Raw genomic sequence first — 18,816 nt, forward strand, 5'->3', positions numbered from 1 at the left:
AGGCATGCCACCGTTCAGCCAAAGGCATCCAGATGTAACAGAGCTGGACTCGTTGTGGGACAGTATGTGTATCTTCTCGGCGGACAGGTATGGTAAACTGTTGCTTTTTTATTTTATTTCTCTTACAGGAGACGATGGCGTCGGTGGAATAGATGATCCTGTAAGTATGGTTTAATTAAGATTATTAAAGGAGTCTGTGTCATTATTTCAATTAAAGGACTTTATTCTGGCTGTGTCTTTATTTACCATATAACTATAGGATTAGTAATGGATAGGTGTCTAAAAGACGCTTCTCCATTACTAATCGGTGGGCTTGATGTCACCGGACAAAACAAAGATGACATCAACCCCACAAATGTTACCCTACTTGTCACCGCTACAGGGCAAGTGGGAAGAGCCGGGTAAAATGCCACAATTGGTGCATGTTTGGATGCTCCAATTGTGGGTGGCTTCAGGCTGCTATTTTTAGGCTGGTAAGGGCCAAAATCCATGGGTCTCACCAGCCTGAGAATACTAGGCCACAGCTGTCTGCTTTTTTCCTAGCTGGTTAACAAAAGTAGGGGGACCCCACAGTATTTTTTTTGGAGGGGATTCCACTATTTTTCATACACTTCAAATTTATGTTAAGGACATATAACTCTGCCCTTCACCTCGCCAAACAGACCTACTTCACCACCCTGATCTCCTCACTATCCAACAACCCCAAGAAACTTTTTGACACCTTTCACTCCCTCCTCAGGCCAAAAGCACAAGCCCCTATCACAGACATTTGCGCTGATGACCTTGCCTCCCACTTTATAGAGAAAATAGACAATATCCGTCAGGAAATCCGCTCCCAATCACCAAATTCAGTGACTCCCATCCCTCCCTGCATTCCCCCTGGCTCACTCTCCACATTCGATCCCATCACAGAAGAAGAAGTCTCCAGGCTCCTCTCCTCTTCTCGTCCGACTACATGCACAACCGACCCCATTCCCTCACATCTCCTCCAGTCTCTCTCCCCAGTCGTCACAACTCACCTAACTACAATCTTTAATCTCTCCCTCTCCTCTGGCATTTTCCCCTCCTCCTTCAAACACTCTATCATTACTCCATTACTAAAGAAACCCACCCTCGACCCATCCTGCACAAACAACTACAGACCAGTCTCCAATCTCCCCTTCATCTCTAAACTCTTGGAGCGCCTGATATACTCACGCCTTACCCGTTACCTCTCCACTCACTCCCTCCTAGACCCTTCACAGTCCGGTTTCCGCCCCCTACATTCGACAGAAACTACACTCATCAAAGTGACCAATGACCTTCTGACAGCAAAACGTAATGGTGACCACTCTCTGCTCATTCTTCTCGACCTTTCTGCAGCTTTCGACACTGTTGACCATCCTCTCCTACTCTCTAGGCTCCAGTCACTAGGCATTAAGGACACTGCTCTTTCCTGGTTCTCCTCCTATCTTTCCGACCGCTCCTTCAGTGTTCTGTTTTCTGGCTCCACTTCATCTCCTCTTCCTCTCACTGTTGGGGTACCTCAGGGCTCAGTCCTTGCCCCCCTTCTCTTCTCTCTCTATACGGCCCCAATTGGACAGACCATCAGCAGATTTGGCTTTCAGTACCATCTTTATGCTGATGACACACAACTGTACACATCATCCCCTGACCTTACCTCCGCAGTACTACAGAACGCCACTGACTGTCTGTCTGCAGTCTCCAACATCATGTCTGCTCTCTATCTGAAACTCAACCTCTCCAAAACTGAACTTCTTCTGCTCCCACCATCTACTAACCTCCCTAAATCTGACATTTCCCTCTCTGTGGGTGGCACCATAATAACACCCCGACAGCAGGCACGCTGTCTGGGTGTTATGTTCGACTCCGATCTCTCCTTCACCTCCCATATACAATCTCTTGCCCGCTCATGCCGCTTACACCTAAAGAACATCTCTAGAATCCGCCCTTTTCTCACCATGGAAACAACAAAAACTCTCACTGTCGCCCTGATCCACTCCCGCCTGGACTACTGTAATGCTCTATTAATTGGCCTCCCTCTCACTCGACTCTCCCCTCTCCAGTCTATCCTTAATGCAGCAGCCAGGGTTGTCCATCTGGCTAATCGTTACTCAGACGCGTCCGCTCTTCGCCAGTCGTTACACTGGCTGCCAATTCATTACAGGGTACAATTCAAAGTACTTGTTCTCACTCACAAAGCTCTCCACAGTGCGGCACCCCCTTACATCTCCTCCCTCATTTCTATCGGCCTAACCGACCGCTGCGCTCTGCAAATGACTTTCGACTAACCTCTGCCCTAATCCGTACCTCCCACTCCCGACTCCAAGACTTCTCCCGTGCTGCGCCAATCCTCTGGAATGCTCTACCCCAAGATATTAGGATCATCCACAATTTGCATAGTTTTAGGCGCTCGCTCAAAACGCATTTGTTCAGAGCGGCCTATCACATTCAGTAATCAAAGTCATGTTATGTTTGTGTGTGTGTAGCCCATTCACTATCTCCATCTAACCCCCACCCCCTGAAGATGGCTGGATCGTCATTGTAAATACATCATTGTAAATACAAACCTATGCTTTGTATCTCCCCCACCTCATTGTAGATTGTAAGCTCCACAAGCAGGGTCGTCTTATTTCGCTTTAATTATTGTATTGTTAACGTTGTTACTTATGACTGTTGTGTTTGAAACTGTTCAACTGTAAAGCGCTGCGGAATATGTTGGCGCTATATAAATAAAGATTATTATTATTATTATTATTTTTCCTAACCATTCAAGGTAAGCAAACTGTTGCAGCCTGGTATTATCATATCAGGCTGGTAAGGTTCATGGATATTGGATCCTTACCAGCTTACCAGCCTGAAATACCAGTCCCAGTAGTCTGCTTTACTCTGGCTGGTTTATATTTATAGGGGGACCCCATGCCATTTAAAAAAAAAATAATTTGTTTATTAAAAATGGAGGGGTCCTCTCTCTGTGCTTTCCTCCACTTCCTGTGTCGTGTACGTCCAGCTGTGTCACAAGATTCACCATTATTTAAATTAGTACACATGCGTAGTAAGCTGCATATCCGCACTTAATATGCACGTGACTAGGAAAATAATGCAGTATTACCACATCTAATGATAGTGAACGGGTAATTTAAGCAGCTATATAAATTGACATGATGCGGTCTGGAAAGATGCACTGCATGTCCGTCTCTATGGGTGAGTCGCGGGCATCGGTGCATGCATAGTCAGCATGGGATTTCTTGAACTTCCATCCACTATGCTGTAACAGCTGGATCCTGCACGTTGGACATTGCGGATGTACGCAGTGTCCAACTCGCAGCGATTACTGACCGTGGGAACATACCCCAATATATCTGCAAACAGGAAATCAATTTTTTTTCCTTCCAAGGAGCCAACTTTCAATTAGCTTTATGTCAAGTGACAACAAACGCATGCAATAAAATACGCTTCAAAAACGCATGCAGAAAAAAACGCATCAAAAACGCAGGTGACCTGCCAGTGACCTCAGATGCAGATTTGGTGCAGATTTCACCTGTGTCAAATCCTGAGCAAATCCTGAGCCATTCCTGATCCAGTGCGCATAAGATGAAAGTTTGCTGAAACCATCATTTTCGGTGGAACCTGACGACCATCTAATGTGTAAATAGGCCTCCTGACTCTGACCCAGGGATGCACAACTCCAGTCCTCAAGAGCCATCAAGAGTGCATGTCTTCAGGACTTCCTTATCATTGCACATGATTAAATTATCACCTGTGGAATACTAAGGAAATCTTGAAAATGTGCACCGTTGGTAGCCCGTGAGGACTGGAGTTGTGCACCTTTGCTCTAACCCAACAGATGTCAGGGGAGGAAAAGAGCAGGCAATTGAAATTTAATTGTCTAATCCTTTTGTTTTCGTGAGTGATAAGCTCCTGCCAGATTTGTCTTGCAGATGTTTTCTTCTTCCTCTATGTTGAACGCTTGACTGTGCCGAGGGCTCATGTATGGGGAAGATGAACAAACATTCACCTGACATCTCTCTCATGTGTATACCCAGCTGTAGACATGCCTTCTTTTCCTATGTCCTTTATGGGCATGCTGAGCGATTGTATTTAGGAGACTACTCATAGTGTATCCAGAAATAGATGATTGTAGTAGATCCTTTAGTAGATTCAGCAGCTAGACTCCCGTGTCAGCTTGACTTTGGGGACATCTATTCAAAACCACAAAATGTTGATCAATGAAGAGAATGAAATCTGTTGGTTAAACTTTTTATCCAATGCCGATTCTAGATGATTACAAATTGTTACAGTCTTGGATTACAGGCGATCTACACTACTGCTTAAATTTGCAGAAGTTAGAGGCTATGTGTGGGCACCAGTAAATAAACAGTTGCATATGGCCTAATGAATTCTAAAATAAAACATATTTTGACAGTGTAATAACTGAAACAGCACACTGAAAGGTCAGTACGTCTGGTAAGGATGAAGAAGACAATCTCTGATTCACAATTTCCCTCGGGATCAATAAAGTGTATTGCATCGTAGCTCACATAAAGAAGGCGAAACATATCATCTAGAAAGAGTGTTAAATGACTATAGAATTGTTTATTCTCATAACAAAGCATGGTCATTTTAAGGATAACACAAAGACACGATGACAACGTTTTTACATCCTAATATTTTGTTAATAGAAAACTGTAAAATTGTATAGATGTTCCATCAAAAACATTTGATAACATTGTAAGATCCCATTGTTACTACAGAATACCACTTACTGAGCCAGCACTTTACTCACTTGGTTTTCAAAGAGTGATGCCAGATGCCAGGCAGTATCCCACTTCCCTGTGTCGGGTACCAAATACCCATTGGATAAAAAAAAAAAGAAGAGCTGCCCCGTTGCCACTACTCAGAATCTTTACACTATCCTGGATCTTTTAAAATGACTCTTTTCTTCTGGGACTTTTTTGGGCCAGATTTACACACTTCATCATATCCTCTTATAGGGAAAATAAGCATATAAAGTGCCATAGTCCTGGCCTTGTAGGCAACAAAGAAGAAATGTGCAAGTATTTGAGCACTAGCACTCTCATCATTAAGGGTCAAGGTTATAAGAGGCGGTAGTTTAAAACGAGTAAGACATCAACTTTAAAGATAAATTCTCTTTTTCATAAATTTGATATTTATTAGCTATGTATTTGAATTATTCCCACAGAACCGTGCAAAAATCTGAGCAATGAAAGCTCAATAGTCAGTACCGAACGCTCTTCATAGACCCACTGCTCCATTTTCACTTTACTCGAGTTTATTTCTTTTATTGCCAAAAATATAATCTTGTGTGAGAGCAGGGGATGCTTTTTATCTAGGTTCTTAACATTATTTGGTAAGTGCAACTTTAACCATACTATATGGTAATGCCATATATTAAAAATGTAAATGTTATTTTTAAATATATCTGTTCTTTAACAAAATACATATATCACTCTCAGAAACCCTTGTGTGCCAGCCTATGTCTACACTAGTACTGGTCAGGCATGGCAACCAGCACGATTGATTGAGCTCCAGTATACTCTAGATAATGTAGTTTTTGGGATTTTGGATTATGTCATACAGCAAGTAAAGTGCACTCAAGAAAGTTAATTTTTGGCATGCCTCATCACACCTCGCTTTGTCATATCCCTAACAACTGATGCATGGAGATATTGTAGTTTCCTCTTAAAACAAGCATATCTTTAAAAAAAAAATAAAAATGGGACCCTGGAATCCCGTAAGAAGGCTATGTGTTCAGTAAATTTCTCAGGAAGCCTTTCCTATGATCTAGCTAATTCCAAGATACTTACAGTAACTCCGTCATGGAGGTTAAAATAGTGTAATTCACAAGGAAAAAGGAAGGATTCCTAGAAAGTGTGCTCCAATATTTCTTGCAAGCAGTACACAAAAAAGTAGAACATTTTCCTTTTTACAGAAAAGTAGAAAACCTTAAATATAACTGAAAAAGGGGGTTAAAGTGTGTCTATTTACAAACAGATATTGCAAAATGGTAAATTAGATATGATGCTAAAAAGGCACAGCTTTCCCTTCCTTAAATACACTGTAAACAGTTCAGAATCCATGCGAAACATTTTCACTTTACAAAAAAAAAAAAATTACCTTATTTAGACAAAGATAGTACTTAAATATTCTCCATCAAAATAGAATTCTTTCAAAAATACTTTCCTATGCTTTCCATTCATCCGTAGTCATTAACGATTGTTTGCCTCATTTACAAAATTACCATACATTTTTTGATCCATGTCCTTCACAATTTATACATATACAGCAATATACAGTACAGCGTAGACTGCGTAAAGCCAGCACAATATAACCCTTAGAAAATCCAGATGGGGGCATCTTTCTATCTTCCTTTTAAATAAATGTCTACATTACACGCTAGGGTTTGTGGAAAAATTGCTGCATGCGTATATGGCAGAGGACATCTGGACTGTGGCCCGGGCCCACTGCTCACAGTGTCCAATTCGATGCTCGCTCTTCAGCAAACATAAAAAAAATATGGCCACTGCCTGCATCCTGCAACATGATGGGACAACTAATGCCACAAATGCGTAGTGATATTCAACATCAAATGTTTCTTAATATTTTATACAATAGCTTTTTATTTTTATTTCTGATACAAGAAAAGAATATTTAATGCCCCATAATGACCAAACACACTGTGTGCAAACCAAGGATAACCTTTTAAAAAGTCTTTCTGAGTCCATAAACCCAATTAAAACAAACAAAACCAGAAACTCCATGGCATAGTTTAAAATTTCATCGTTAAAATATCAAAATGAATCAGTTATTGACTAGATATGGCTTTTTATCCATAGGAATAGGAGTAATTTTCAAGCGCTTGGGGTGCTGGCGGCAGCTCTCTTTATTCCTGGCATGTCTTCTGTGCCCAAACAGTGCGATTTATTTTTAGCATTTCATGTTTGTCTTTGTTTTTGAATGAAAAGTGTCATTTCTTGGAACCAGCTTGGGTATGGAACATCAGAGGAAACTTAAGGCAAAGTTCTCCTGTAAGACTCTTCCAGTTACTTTCTATGAAAGTATAAAGGCTTGGCGTTCCCAGATTCCACTTTTGGTAGTTGATCACTAATAATCTCCACAAGCATTGCAGGAAACTCCACTTTGAGGGCCTGAGATTCCCTAAATGTGTAGAAGCAGAACTCCAATAAATCGCCTACCACCTGTAATAGAGAGTACAAGATTGTTAAGTCACATGAGTTGACATCAGCATCTAAAAGAAATTCACTGCATGCTCAAAGACATTGTCACAGTCATCTTAAAAATGGCAAGCAGGGTATCCACAATGTTACCTAGATTCCTATTTTCTATGAAACAAAAAAAATGGGTCCTGGCTTTGACTGTGTTCATCTTACTTGTAGCCATTTTTTGAGATTTGTTAAGTATTGCCTTAAGGAGGATATAAACATTCTGTATTCTTAGCTTGCAATCTTACTGCATAAAAGATGCTATCCAATACCCAAAATACAAATTTTACAGCGGGATATTACACAGCGTCAACACAGCGTTCAATTTCCAAAAAGATTTGGTAGGAAAGTAAACAGCGAAAAGGATATCTCAAATGTGGCATCCTACATAGAGATGAGGGAACCCTTGGATGTTTGGATGCAATGAACATCCAGTAAAAAGTTTTTTCCAATCTTAAACTCGAACTTGAACCCCAGACCCGAACCCAATAGAAGTCAATAGGGGCCTGAACTTTGGTGCTTTACAATGGCTGTAAAATCGTCATAGTCAGGGCTAGGGGGCTGCAAAAGGAAGCTAAATGGGGGCAAGAGCAGGACAATTGCCCTGCACACAAATGTGAATAGGGAAACGACAAAAGGCTTTTGTCACCATAGCTATGATAGTAAAATAGGAAGTAAATGAATAAAAAAATAAATTAACAATGCCCTCACAGAGACTGAGACTAGCTACTTCCAGTCCATTTAAAAATGTCACCCACAGAGCATGGGGCAGAGTACCCCTACATTAGCAGCATACAAATTTCATCCAAAGAGCATGGCGCACAACAGTACCCCCACACCTCCAAAATGTTTGCTCCAATAGCGCATGCTACAAGCTTTTCATTGGCGGAATTTGCAACATGATCTTTGAGCTGATGGTCTGCAGCGAGGCTTGCTACTGGCAGTCCTTTTAAAAATTTCACCCACAGAGCATGTTTCCACATTTTCCCCACAGAAGCTGATAACAAATTTCACAACCAGACAATGGCCCACAGTACCCCCACAGGCAGGGTTGCAAAGTACACACAGTGGCTTAAAGGCATATTACTCCCAGAAATATGGGTTATAGAATACACACAGTGGCTTTTCGCAAAGTACTCCCACAGATATGGGAAAGAATACACACAGCGGCTTTTGGCACAGTACTATCACTGACATGGTTACCTAAGAGTAGAAAAAATGTTAACATAAACCTTTCCCACTGACTTAGTTGAAGATTATAAAAACTTTTAGTTACACACGGTACTATCACAGATTCAGGTGTAGAGTACACAGAGAGTGCTTTTGTAAAACTGCACACATGCAAAACCTTATACTGTTCCTCACTTACAGCTGCGTCCTGTCCCTATGCCAAGCAGATTAGATACAAAAAATATGAATCTTGAACCAGGAGGAACAGGTCCAAGTGGAGGAGGAGGTGGACATGGCGGAATAGGTGAAAGAGGCAGAGGAGGAAGGAGCCAAAACAGTTTTTCGGATTTTTTTATTTGGTGAGGACACCCCCAAATGAAACGAATGGCAAAAAGAGTTGAAGACTGGCTGGTTGAGGCTGTTACAGTTGACTAGTTATCCAAACATATGGATAAGTCCTTTGAGATTCACGCCTGATTCATTTTAAGGAATGTTAGATTCCCCACGTTGGATGTGGATTGACACCCCTCGCCATGTTAAACACAAGTTCAGACAGTATACTTGCTGCAGCGCAGGCTAGCACCTCCAAACCATAAAGGGCAAGCTCAGGCCATGTGTCCAATTTGGAGACCCAGAAGATAAATGGGGAAACCATTTGTTAGTATGTGGAGATGTGTGGACACATTCTCTTCTACTATGTTGTTGTAACGCTGCCTCCAATAAGAATAGTATCAGATAGTGGTGCCGAATATTGTGGCATGCACAATGTTTTGCCACATTTCGACCATGCTAACCCTGCTGATAGAGTTCCACCTTGTTGGTATGTCGCATATCAGTTGGTGACCGAGGCAGAAGTGACGATGCAGCGCAGACAGTCGAGCAGCAGCAGGGTGAGAATGTCGAAAGTGAGCACACACTACCCACACTTTCAGCATCAGCTCCGACACATGTAGATAGTTTTTCAGGAGGCTCTGCACCACCAAGTTTAGAACATGCACCAGGCAAGGGATGTGCATCAAACCGGCTAGGGCCAGACCTGCTATGAGATTTTGCTCGTTATCGCACACCACCAGGCTGGGCTTGAGGTTCACATGAGCTAGAAGCCCTTTCGCCTCTGCCCCAGCCACCACTACATTTACCCTGTGGGCAGTTAGGGAGATGTAATGTCCCTGGCCATGCTTACTGTTTCACGTATCGGTGAAACTAATGACATTGCGCAGTGCACATTTGATTTAGTCGGCAACGTTTGTGCAGAGCAGGCATAGCCCGTATGGAAAAGTAGTGGTTACTGGAAAGAAAGTACTGCAGGACAGTTAATGACATCAGTTTTTTAAAACTATCCATCTCCAAAATCTGGAATAGCAGCATTTCAAATTCCAGTAATGCCAGCCATTCAGGACCATGGCTCGTAGGTGGGTAGGTTGGTATCTCCTCTTTCGCTCGAGGGTTTGGGGGATGGAAAGCTGAACACTTCCATGGGACAGTGTGAAGATGTTGGTGACACTGGTGGTGGTGATGCTGTCACATCCTCTCTTTGCAAGGAGGCAGGTGGCCCTGTTCATCATGAGCAGAAGGAAGAGGCTGGGACAGCAGCAGAAGAGGGAGCAGGTGGAGGCTCAGATCTGTCATGCTTTTTAAGGTGTGTACTCCACTACACCTGGTGCTTGGCATTCAGATGCCTTGTCATACAGGTGGTGCTCAGGTTCAGAACATTTATGCCTCGCTTCAGGGTCTGACAGCACAGAGTGCAAACCACCTGTTGTTTGTCAGCAGCACGTTACTTGAAGAAGTGCCACACCAAGGAGCTCTTTTGGTGGGAACAATGGCGGATCTTAATAGGGGCGGATGGGGCGGTCGCCCCGGGCCCAAGGTTTTTTGGGGGCCCAGGGGCAGGGGCGGGCTCAGGCCTGGAGTCAGCACCCGGCGTACCCGGGCAAGTGCCGGGGCCCTGGCGTGACGGAAGGGCCCACACACGGTGACACACTGTCTGACTGCTGGGGAATGCGACCTTGAATCTGAATCAGTGGCGCCGGCAGGAGACGCGTGCCATTAGCCAATCGCAGTCCAGCAGCAGCCCAGGAGTGTCGTTTGATTGGTGGAGACCATGGATAGCTCCCCTCCCCTGTCTCTTGTCACGTGTGCGACGCAGGGAGGAAGTGACGAGGCGGAGACAGGACGGGGCGGAAGGAGGAAGCAGGAGCTTGTGAAGCGTGCTGCGCGCCTCTCTCTGGACATGGAGGGACCGGGCGGTGACCGGACATCAGCGACGGGCGGCGCACTGTCGCACATCTCCTGACCTGAGTCCTGACACCTAGTGAGTGGCTGGCGCTGCGGCTCGCTGAGTGAGGCTCATCAGTCCTTGCTCCAACTCCAAGACAGTGAGTGGTGGTGCCGGCGGCTCCTGCTGCGGCAGCTCCAGCTGGCAGTGGCACCCGGGCCCAGGGGCTGTATATGATGAAGGGGGGGTGACTGGGGGCTGTATATGATGAAGGGGGGTGACTGGGGGCTGTATATGATGAAGGGGGGGTGACTGGGGGCTGTATATGATGAAGGGGGGGTGACTGGGGGCTGTATATGATGACGGGGGGGTGATTGGGGGCTGTATATGATGACGGGGGGTGACTGGGGGCTGTATATGATGACGGGGGGTGACTGGGGGCTGTATATGATGACGGGTGGGTGACTGGGGGCTGTATATGATGAAGGGGGTGACTGGGGGCTGTATATGATGACGGGGGGGTGACTGGGGGCTGTATATGATGAAAGGGGGTGAGTGGGGGCTTCACAGGATGAAGGGGGGATGAGTGGGGGCTTCACATGATGAAGGGGGGTGAGTGGGGCTGCACATGATGAAGGGGGGATGAGTGGGGCTCCATATGATGAAGGGGGGGTGAGTGGGGCTGCACATGATGAAGTGGGGGATAAGTGGGGCTGCACATGATGAAGTTGGGGATAAGTGGGGCTGCACATGATGAAGTGGGGGATAAGGGGGACTGCACATGATGAATTAAGGGGTAAGTGGGACTGCACATGATGAATTAAGGGGTAAGTGGGACTGCACATGATGAATTAAGGGGTAAGTGGGACTGCACATGATGAATTGGGGGTAAGGGGGACTGCACATGATGAATTGGGGGTAAGGGGGACTGCACATGATGAATTGGGGGTAAGGGGGACTGCACATGATGAGGGGGTAAAATTAACTGCACATGATGATGGGGGAGTGGGGCTGCACATGAATTTGGGGGGGAAGGGGACTGCACATGATAAAATGGAAGGGGGGATAAGGGGCTGCAAATGATGAAGCGGCACTGCAGATGAAGTGAGTGGGTGATAGGGGACTGCAATGGATGAAGTAAGGGGACTTCAAATTAAAGTGGGGACATTAAAGTGGATCCCCTATGGCCAGGATCACGTTGGGCGATTTTGTGCGTATTGGCCGTAGGCCTACAGCTTATGTGCAACGTCTTTTTAGGCCATGTCCACACGTGGTGGAATGGTGGCGGGTTTTCCGTATGGACCCGCAGCAAACCAAGTGCTGCGGTCCGTACGGCTGTCAATTCCCGCACGGGGACCGCAGCGCTCAGGTGGGAAGGGGGGTACAGGGGCCCAGGTTTTATGAACAGCCCCGGGCCCATAGTCCACTTAATCCGCCACTGGGTGGGAATTAGCAGCGGTGTGGTGGGAATTAGCAACCAATGTACTGGCTAGGGGCTGCCCGCTGTACCTTTGCACCCTGCTCCCTCTTTTGCTGTGCTCTTGTAGCAGCGTATTACCTCCTCTTCCTCCGAACTGCCCATGCCACTAGGATGGCCTCTGCTACATTTGGGGTCTAGGACCTCATCATGCCCCGCAACATCTTCCACCGACTTCTCAGCCCTGCCCTCCTTGCCAGTCTGCACACTGCATAAGAACTTTGCAGTTGGCAACAGAGTTTCATCATCATCTGAAATGTACTGCGGTGGTGCACTGACTGTTTACACTAGTCATCCTGCGTACTTAACATCCAACCTAACAAGTAGTTCGGCATTAGCGCACTTAGACTCTTCCACTATTGGAGCAGGGGCAGTTGGATGGGCCATGGAACCCCAGCCGACGCAGTCATCAAAAAGCAAAAGAGACTGATGCATGACGTGGGGCTTAGACTGCACGGCTGACATGCAGGGGGGGTTAGGTGGAAGCCAGATGACCACGTTCCTCAGGTTCAAACTGCGCACTTGGCTGGGTGGAAGATAATGTGAAGGAACTGGAGGCATTCTCAGCCATCCAATCAAATATCTTTTCAACATCTAGTGGCCTCATAATTTGTACGCCGGTATTCAGGCCTACAAAAAGATGCATAATGTCTTGTCGCATGTGTGCACCAGAGGAAGGTGTTGCATTGGGGCACATAGCAGGTACAGAATGACCACGACCTATCCCTGTATCAGCTACACCACCACCATCAGCAGCTACATCAGCACTGTGACATCCAAGTCCCTTGCTCTCCTCATTTTTGGATGTTGCTTGTCTAAACAATACTCGTAAATAGATGGCGGAAGAGTAGATTTGCTTATTTGCAACAGTACTAGAAAAAACACAGCGGTCCTGAAATTTTTTTTCTTTCGCCAAGCACTTTCCATGATGAAGCTGTAACCTGGGGTGTCTGGGCTACATGAGCCATGGGCCATCATGTTTGACATGTTTTTTATTGCTTAGCATACTGGGGTTAGCATAAGGCACTTTAGCTATTACAGCTTTGGCTAGGAATAGTCTACAAGAGTTTTCATATGTGGCTATAATTACCTTATAAGCATCTTAATATACTTGCTATTGGCTTTTGTTGTGTTTATTTACTGTTGGATAACTGGATACATCTGGCTACAGCTATTTGAGATTACAATCAATTGTTACATTATTTGAAATTAATTACATTACATTCTTTACATATTGCACCTTATAGTATATTTCAACCTTTCTGTAGCTCATCTCTGGTATCCCTTGTTCTCACTGGTGTGGGATAAAGCATACCATTTTTTATCCCTTAGAATTATTGGGGTATTATATGGTGACCTCTATATGCATTTATGCCTGGCTTATACTAATTCTATGTACCATTACTTGCAATATTTATAAAAGATGATGCATTATGCTGTTATGTCTACCTTTTGGTATTTCACCTTGGCCCATGTTTGCACCTGACTATGTGCGACTCAGGTTGCTTCATTGTTATTTTATATATTTTTATCCTTATCCACCAATAAAATCTGCTTTTATTTTAGGCATGTGCATCACTAGTGTATTTCTTTTTTTCCCCTTATGTCATGTCATATCTGGGCTGTGCATCCATTTTTGTATGTTCTGGCCTAGAAATGGCAACTAGATGGCTGATGCCAATTACGTATTTGCCAGACTAATAAAAACACACATATGCGATATATTGCAAAACTACTAGAAAACACACAGTGGTCTTTAAAAGTTATTTCACTGGCGTACTAATAACAATGAGATGCCTGATAACAATTATTTATTTCTCAGCCTAGTAGAAAACACACAGCGGCTTAAATTAACAGTACTTCCACAGACGGGGGTGAAGAGTACACACAGAGGCTTAAAGCACAATACTCCCACAGGCAGGGGGGTGCAGCGTACACACAGCGGCTTAAAGGACAGGACATCCACAGTCAAGGGGGTGTAGAGTACACACAGCAACTTAAAGGACAGTCCTCCCACAGGCAGCGGGGTGCAAAGTACACACAGAGGCTTAAAGGACAGTACATCCACAAGCAGCAGGGTGCAGAGTACACACAGCAGATTAAAGGACAGTACATCCACAGGCAGGGCGGTGAAGAGTACACACAGCAGCTTAAAGGACAGTACATCCACAAGCAGCGGGGTGCAGAGTACACACAGCAGCTTAAAGAACATTACATCCACAGGCAGGGGGGTGCAGAGTACACAGAGTGGCTTAAAGGACAGTACTTCCACAGGCAGGGGTTGCAGGGTACACACAGCGGCTTAAAGGACGGTACTCCCACAGGCGGGGGGGGGTGCAGAGTACACACAGCAGCTTAAAGGACAGTATTCCCACAGGCAGGGGGGGTGCAGGGTACACACAGTGGCTTAAAGGACAGTACACCCACAGGCAGCTACGTCCTATCCCTACACTAATAAGAACATAATGGCAGCGGCACTTGTGATCTGGTCTTTATACAGGTCCACAGTCTAAAAACTTGTTGACTGGCTGCACCGCAGCCTTGCAACAAGCTTTATTGGACTGGCAATCCCAAACAGGAAACTAGACTTAACAGTAAAAAATCTGTGTTTGGGGTTCGATACCGGACATTAGGTGGCCAGTATGAACCCCGAGCTTTTCAGTTCGGGTTCGCTCATCCCTAGTCCTGCATCCTAATAGTAAGTATATCACAGTGCAACTCAACCCGGGATAAAAAGAGTAACTCATGAGGTTTAGAAGAAATAGCACTAGTAGCAATACTGTAATTAGAGTTAGTTTTCTAAAGTAGGTATTTTATTACGAGTATATATCAATGGTAACATGTACTAGTTGTAACAGCTGATAAGATAGCTGTATGAGAAGGAGTGTTTAGATCACACAGAACAGAAGGTGAAGGTATCCACATCATCTTTGAAGTAAAAAAAACAAACTTTATTAAATTTCATAGAGAAATATACATACAAAACTAGCCAAAAATTGTTACACATACCAGATAGGTTAAGTAACTACATAGTGTAACACATTTGGTCTCAAGACATAGCTAAATTGAAATAATCACAAGGGAAGTTGTGTAGCACCAATATAGTACCAAGTACCCCAACTGGCGTTTTGGCGCCAAAGCCTTCTCCCAGGGAAGAAAGGGTACTAGGTACTACACTCCAGCTCTGGTAATATAATTGTTTTATCTACTGTATTATTCTATACCTTTTGGTTCTGTTTGTTCTTTGTACGATGCCTTAAATGGGGTTACAGATGAAATATAGACCATTGTGTTTATTGAATACTATTGCACTTTACTATTCACACTACTTTGGTCCTATACAACTTCCCTTAGGATTATTTCAATTTAGCTATGTCTTCAGATCAAATGTGTTACACTATATAGTTAGTTACTTAACCTATCTGATATGTGTACCAAGTTTTGGCTAGTTTTGTATGTATTTGTCTCTATGATTCATTTAACAAAGTTTAAGTTTTACTTCAAAGATGATGTGGTTACTTACAACTTCTTTTCTATATGATCTTTGCTAATTACTTGTAACCCATTTCTACGGCTCTTGTTATGCTGTATCATGTCAATGACTATAATACATTATTAACGTACTTATTCCTTGATACCATATACAAGTTGCTGGCTTTTTGCTCTAGAAGGAGAGTTTGTAGTAGGCGCAGAAGTAACGTAGCGATGTAGGAGGAGAAGTAGCATTTGTATATATTTAGTAATAGTTGTAGCAGAAGTACCGTAATATCACTGGAATATATTTAGTAATAGTAGTGGGAAAAGTAATAGCAATCGTATATATTTAGTAATTGTAGTTACAGAAGAAGTGACAGCATTAGTATACAGTATATTTAGCAATTGTAGTTGTAGAAGTTCTAACATTAGTACGGTATATATTTAGTACTAGTAGTTGTAGAAAAAGTAATAGTTCTTGGATAAGTAATATTAGTATATATTAAGTAATAGTAGTTTTAGCAGAAGTAAATGCATTTATATTTAGTGATAGCTGTAGGAGAAGTAATAGCATAAGTAAATATTTAGTAATAGTAGTAACAATAACATCAGTACATAAGTATTAATATCGTTTGTAGAAGAAGTAATAGCACTAGTGTATATTTAATACTAGTAGTTATAGAGGAAGTAATGGTGGTTGTAGCAAAAGCAATAGAAGCAAAGTCATTACATGCGGTACAATACGTGAAGTAGAGAAACTAATAGTAGCAAGTAGTGATGAGCGAGTATACTCGTTGCTCGGGTGTCCTCCGAGTATTTTGGATGTGCTCGGAGATTTAGTTTTCGTCGCCTCAGCTGCATGATTTGCGGCTGCTGGACAGCTTGAATACATGTGAGGAATGCCTGTTTGTGAGGGAATCTCCACATGTAATCAAGCTGTCTAGCAGCCACAAATCATGCAGCTGAGACGACGAAAACGAAATCTCCGAGCACGCCAAAATACTCGGAGATCACCCGAGCAACGAGTATACTCGCTCATCACTAGTAGCAAGTAGTAATAAAAAAATAACAAAGTACATGAGTGGTAACAGAAATTTTAGCAGTAGCTGTTGTAGGTTGTAAAACTACTGTAGACATATTCAATAACAGTAATTATTCTGAGCTTTTATCAAAAGAACTAGATTCACTTTTCACAGAATAATTAAAACAAAGGCTGCCCAGAAAAATGGGTTTCCATATCACTGGAATAATGAAATGCTCTATATTAGGCTGCAATTCCGTCACGTTGTACATACATGCATTTCCTGCTTCATTATAGAGGCAATGACGAAACGTTATTTGTTCACGTATGACTAATATGCTTGCCGTGAAATACAGGTAAGCATCTCCCTTGACACATGCTCCTTACTTATACGCACGTGATCAAAATAACTACTCACACCCACACAGCACTGTACGGAATAGTACTCTCACTATCCTCCAAGTGCCAATAGAGTCATAGAAAGCAAGGTGAGGGGTTATGATTATGGCCTCACATGCTATGCCTTCCTGAATCAGACAGCTCTGCATGAATGTAAAAGAAAAATAATACAGAAAGCAGGAAAATTCATGACATCTGCAATTGAAGATAATTGGATACATATCTCTTCGTACAGCTGTTTTAAAGGCACACTAACATCACAGGGAGAAGGGATAGGTGCACATGAAATAATTCTTGGACAATCTGCTGCTGTGTGAAGACATCAGTGACACAGAGCTGTCTCATTCACACAGCAGAGGCTTTGTCACACAACAGATTACATCAGTGACTGCCATCCCCTGTGCAGATTAGAAGCTGCAGACCCCCATCACTGGCCATCACACAGTCTGTTCTCACTGCTGCCAGCAGCCTGGGACAGTGAGGGAAGGAATCACTGATAATGAGTTATGTATTGTAATCATGGAGTGGCCCAGAATACAGGACGATTTTCACTCCTCACTAGTTTCACTTTCCATAGATCACTGTTCAGCGTGTGTCTGGGGGAGGAGCAGCTGGGTGGTCCTGCTCTCTGCAGTGAGGCTACTAGAGGGGGAGGATTTGTTACTGTGTGATGAGGGCTTCTTTATGTGGACGGGGAGGGCCTGTAGCTATGGAGGGTGGGGTTGTTGCTATAGAGGGCATGTTTGGAGTAGAGTAGGAGGTTACGACTAGTTCTCATTTCAATGCCATAATACCCCCCCCCTGGACGTTCTGTTCAGAATATCTAGAAAACCGTGCAAACTAGTGACAGAAAGTAAATTACTTATTGTCATAATTCTGCTGCCAGATATGTACTGAGATTATGTGAAAAGCCCGGACAACCCCTTTAACCTTAGCTCCGCTATCAATGAATGCATCTACAGCATACATGTACAGTATGCATCTGTTGCATGTAAGCATTCAAGTCATACAGTGCCGGCAAAACAAAATCTTTATAAGTTCAACGAAACCAAAAAATATTAACATTCAAGTGTTTTTCTGTGGATATTTTGTTACAATTAATATTTTGTCATCAACTAATTACTATTTTCATTTTACTAAGGCTGTATTGCTATTAGACAGTTTTTAGTTATCTCCTCCATTGTGTGCACTTTTAAGAAGTAAAATCATGAAGTGGATTTTTACATGCAAAGCTTTTTTTTGCTAGCAATGGTGAATGATCTTACAGTAGTAAGAGCCGGGGTGGGGGACAGAGATAGTATCTGTGTCAGTTATTTCTGTTTTATAGTCACATAATTATAGCCCTTATGATATCCTGCCTGGGCGGATTTTACCAGACGCCACGGTAATTATTGGGAAACACTGTTTCTAAGTCTCGGTTAATAATGCAGGAGGTGGCACTGATATGCACCCACTAAATGGTCAGAAACTTGGCCTTTAGGGAAGTCCTGATATCTTGAACACAGTGAAGCAAGAGAGGTCAAAAGCAGTGATAGCCCACCATCATAAATGGACACATCAAATAATCCAGAAATCTACGCCGCATATAACCCATTTCATGAGGCTAAATTTAGAGATGAATGAAATTTGGAAATTATCCAATCTAATTGCTGACATTTCTCATTTTGTCTCTGAAGTTGTGGCATTTTCAAGTTAGCTGATTAATAGCATAAAACAGTGAGAGTTTTAGTTGATTAATGTTCCTGCAAGATATGAGAAGATGTTCGATGAGTCAATGACATATTACAAGAAATAGACTTATTTTATGTAGCGC

The 18,816-nt window shown here is 43.4% G+C and overlaps 1 protein-coding gene across 2 annotated transcripts in view; it reads right to left on the reverse strand.

The window, feature by feature from the left end:
* Positions 1-4,571: 4,571 nt before the first annotated feature.
* NR3C2 (nuclear receptor subfamily 3 group C member 2) overlaps positions 4,572-18,816 on the reverse strand; it is a 435,269-nt gene continuing 421,024 nt past the window's right edge. For both annotated transcript variants that reach the window (XM_073576249.1, XM_073576248.1), the window contains exon 9: positions 4,572-7,220. In XM_073576249.1, the coding sequence (XP_073432350.1) occupies positions 7,065-7,220 (156 nt within the window). In that variant the 3' untranslated portion in view covers positions 4,572-7,064. The remainder of the gene's footprint in view (positions 7,221-18,816) is intronic.

The sequence above is a fragment of the Dendrobates tinctorius genome, unplaced genomic scaffold, assembly GCF_039654945.1.
Source record: "Dendrobates tinctorius isolate UK_male_01 unplaced genomic scaffold, ASM3965494v1 ptg000008l, whole genome shotgun sequence".
Taxonomy (NCBI): domain Eukaryota; kingdom Metazoa; phylum Chordata; class Amphibia; order Anura; family Dendrobatidae; genus Dendrobates; species Dendrobates tinctorius.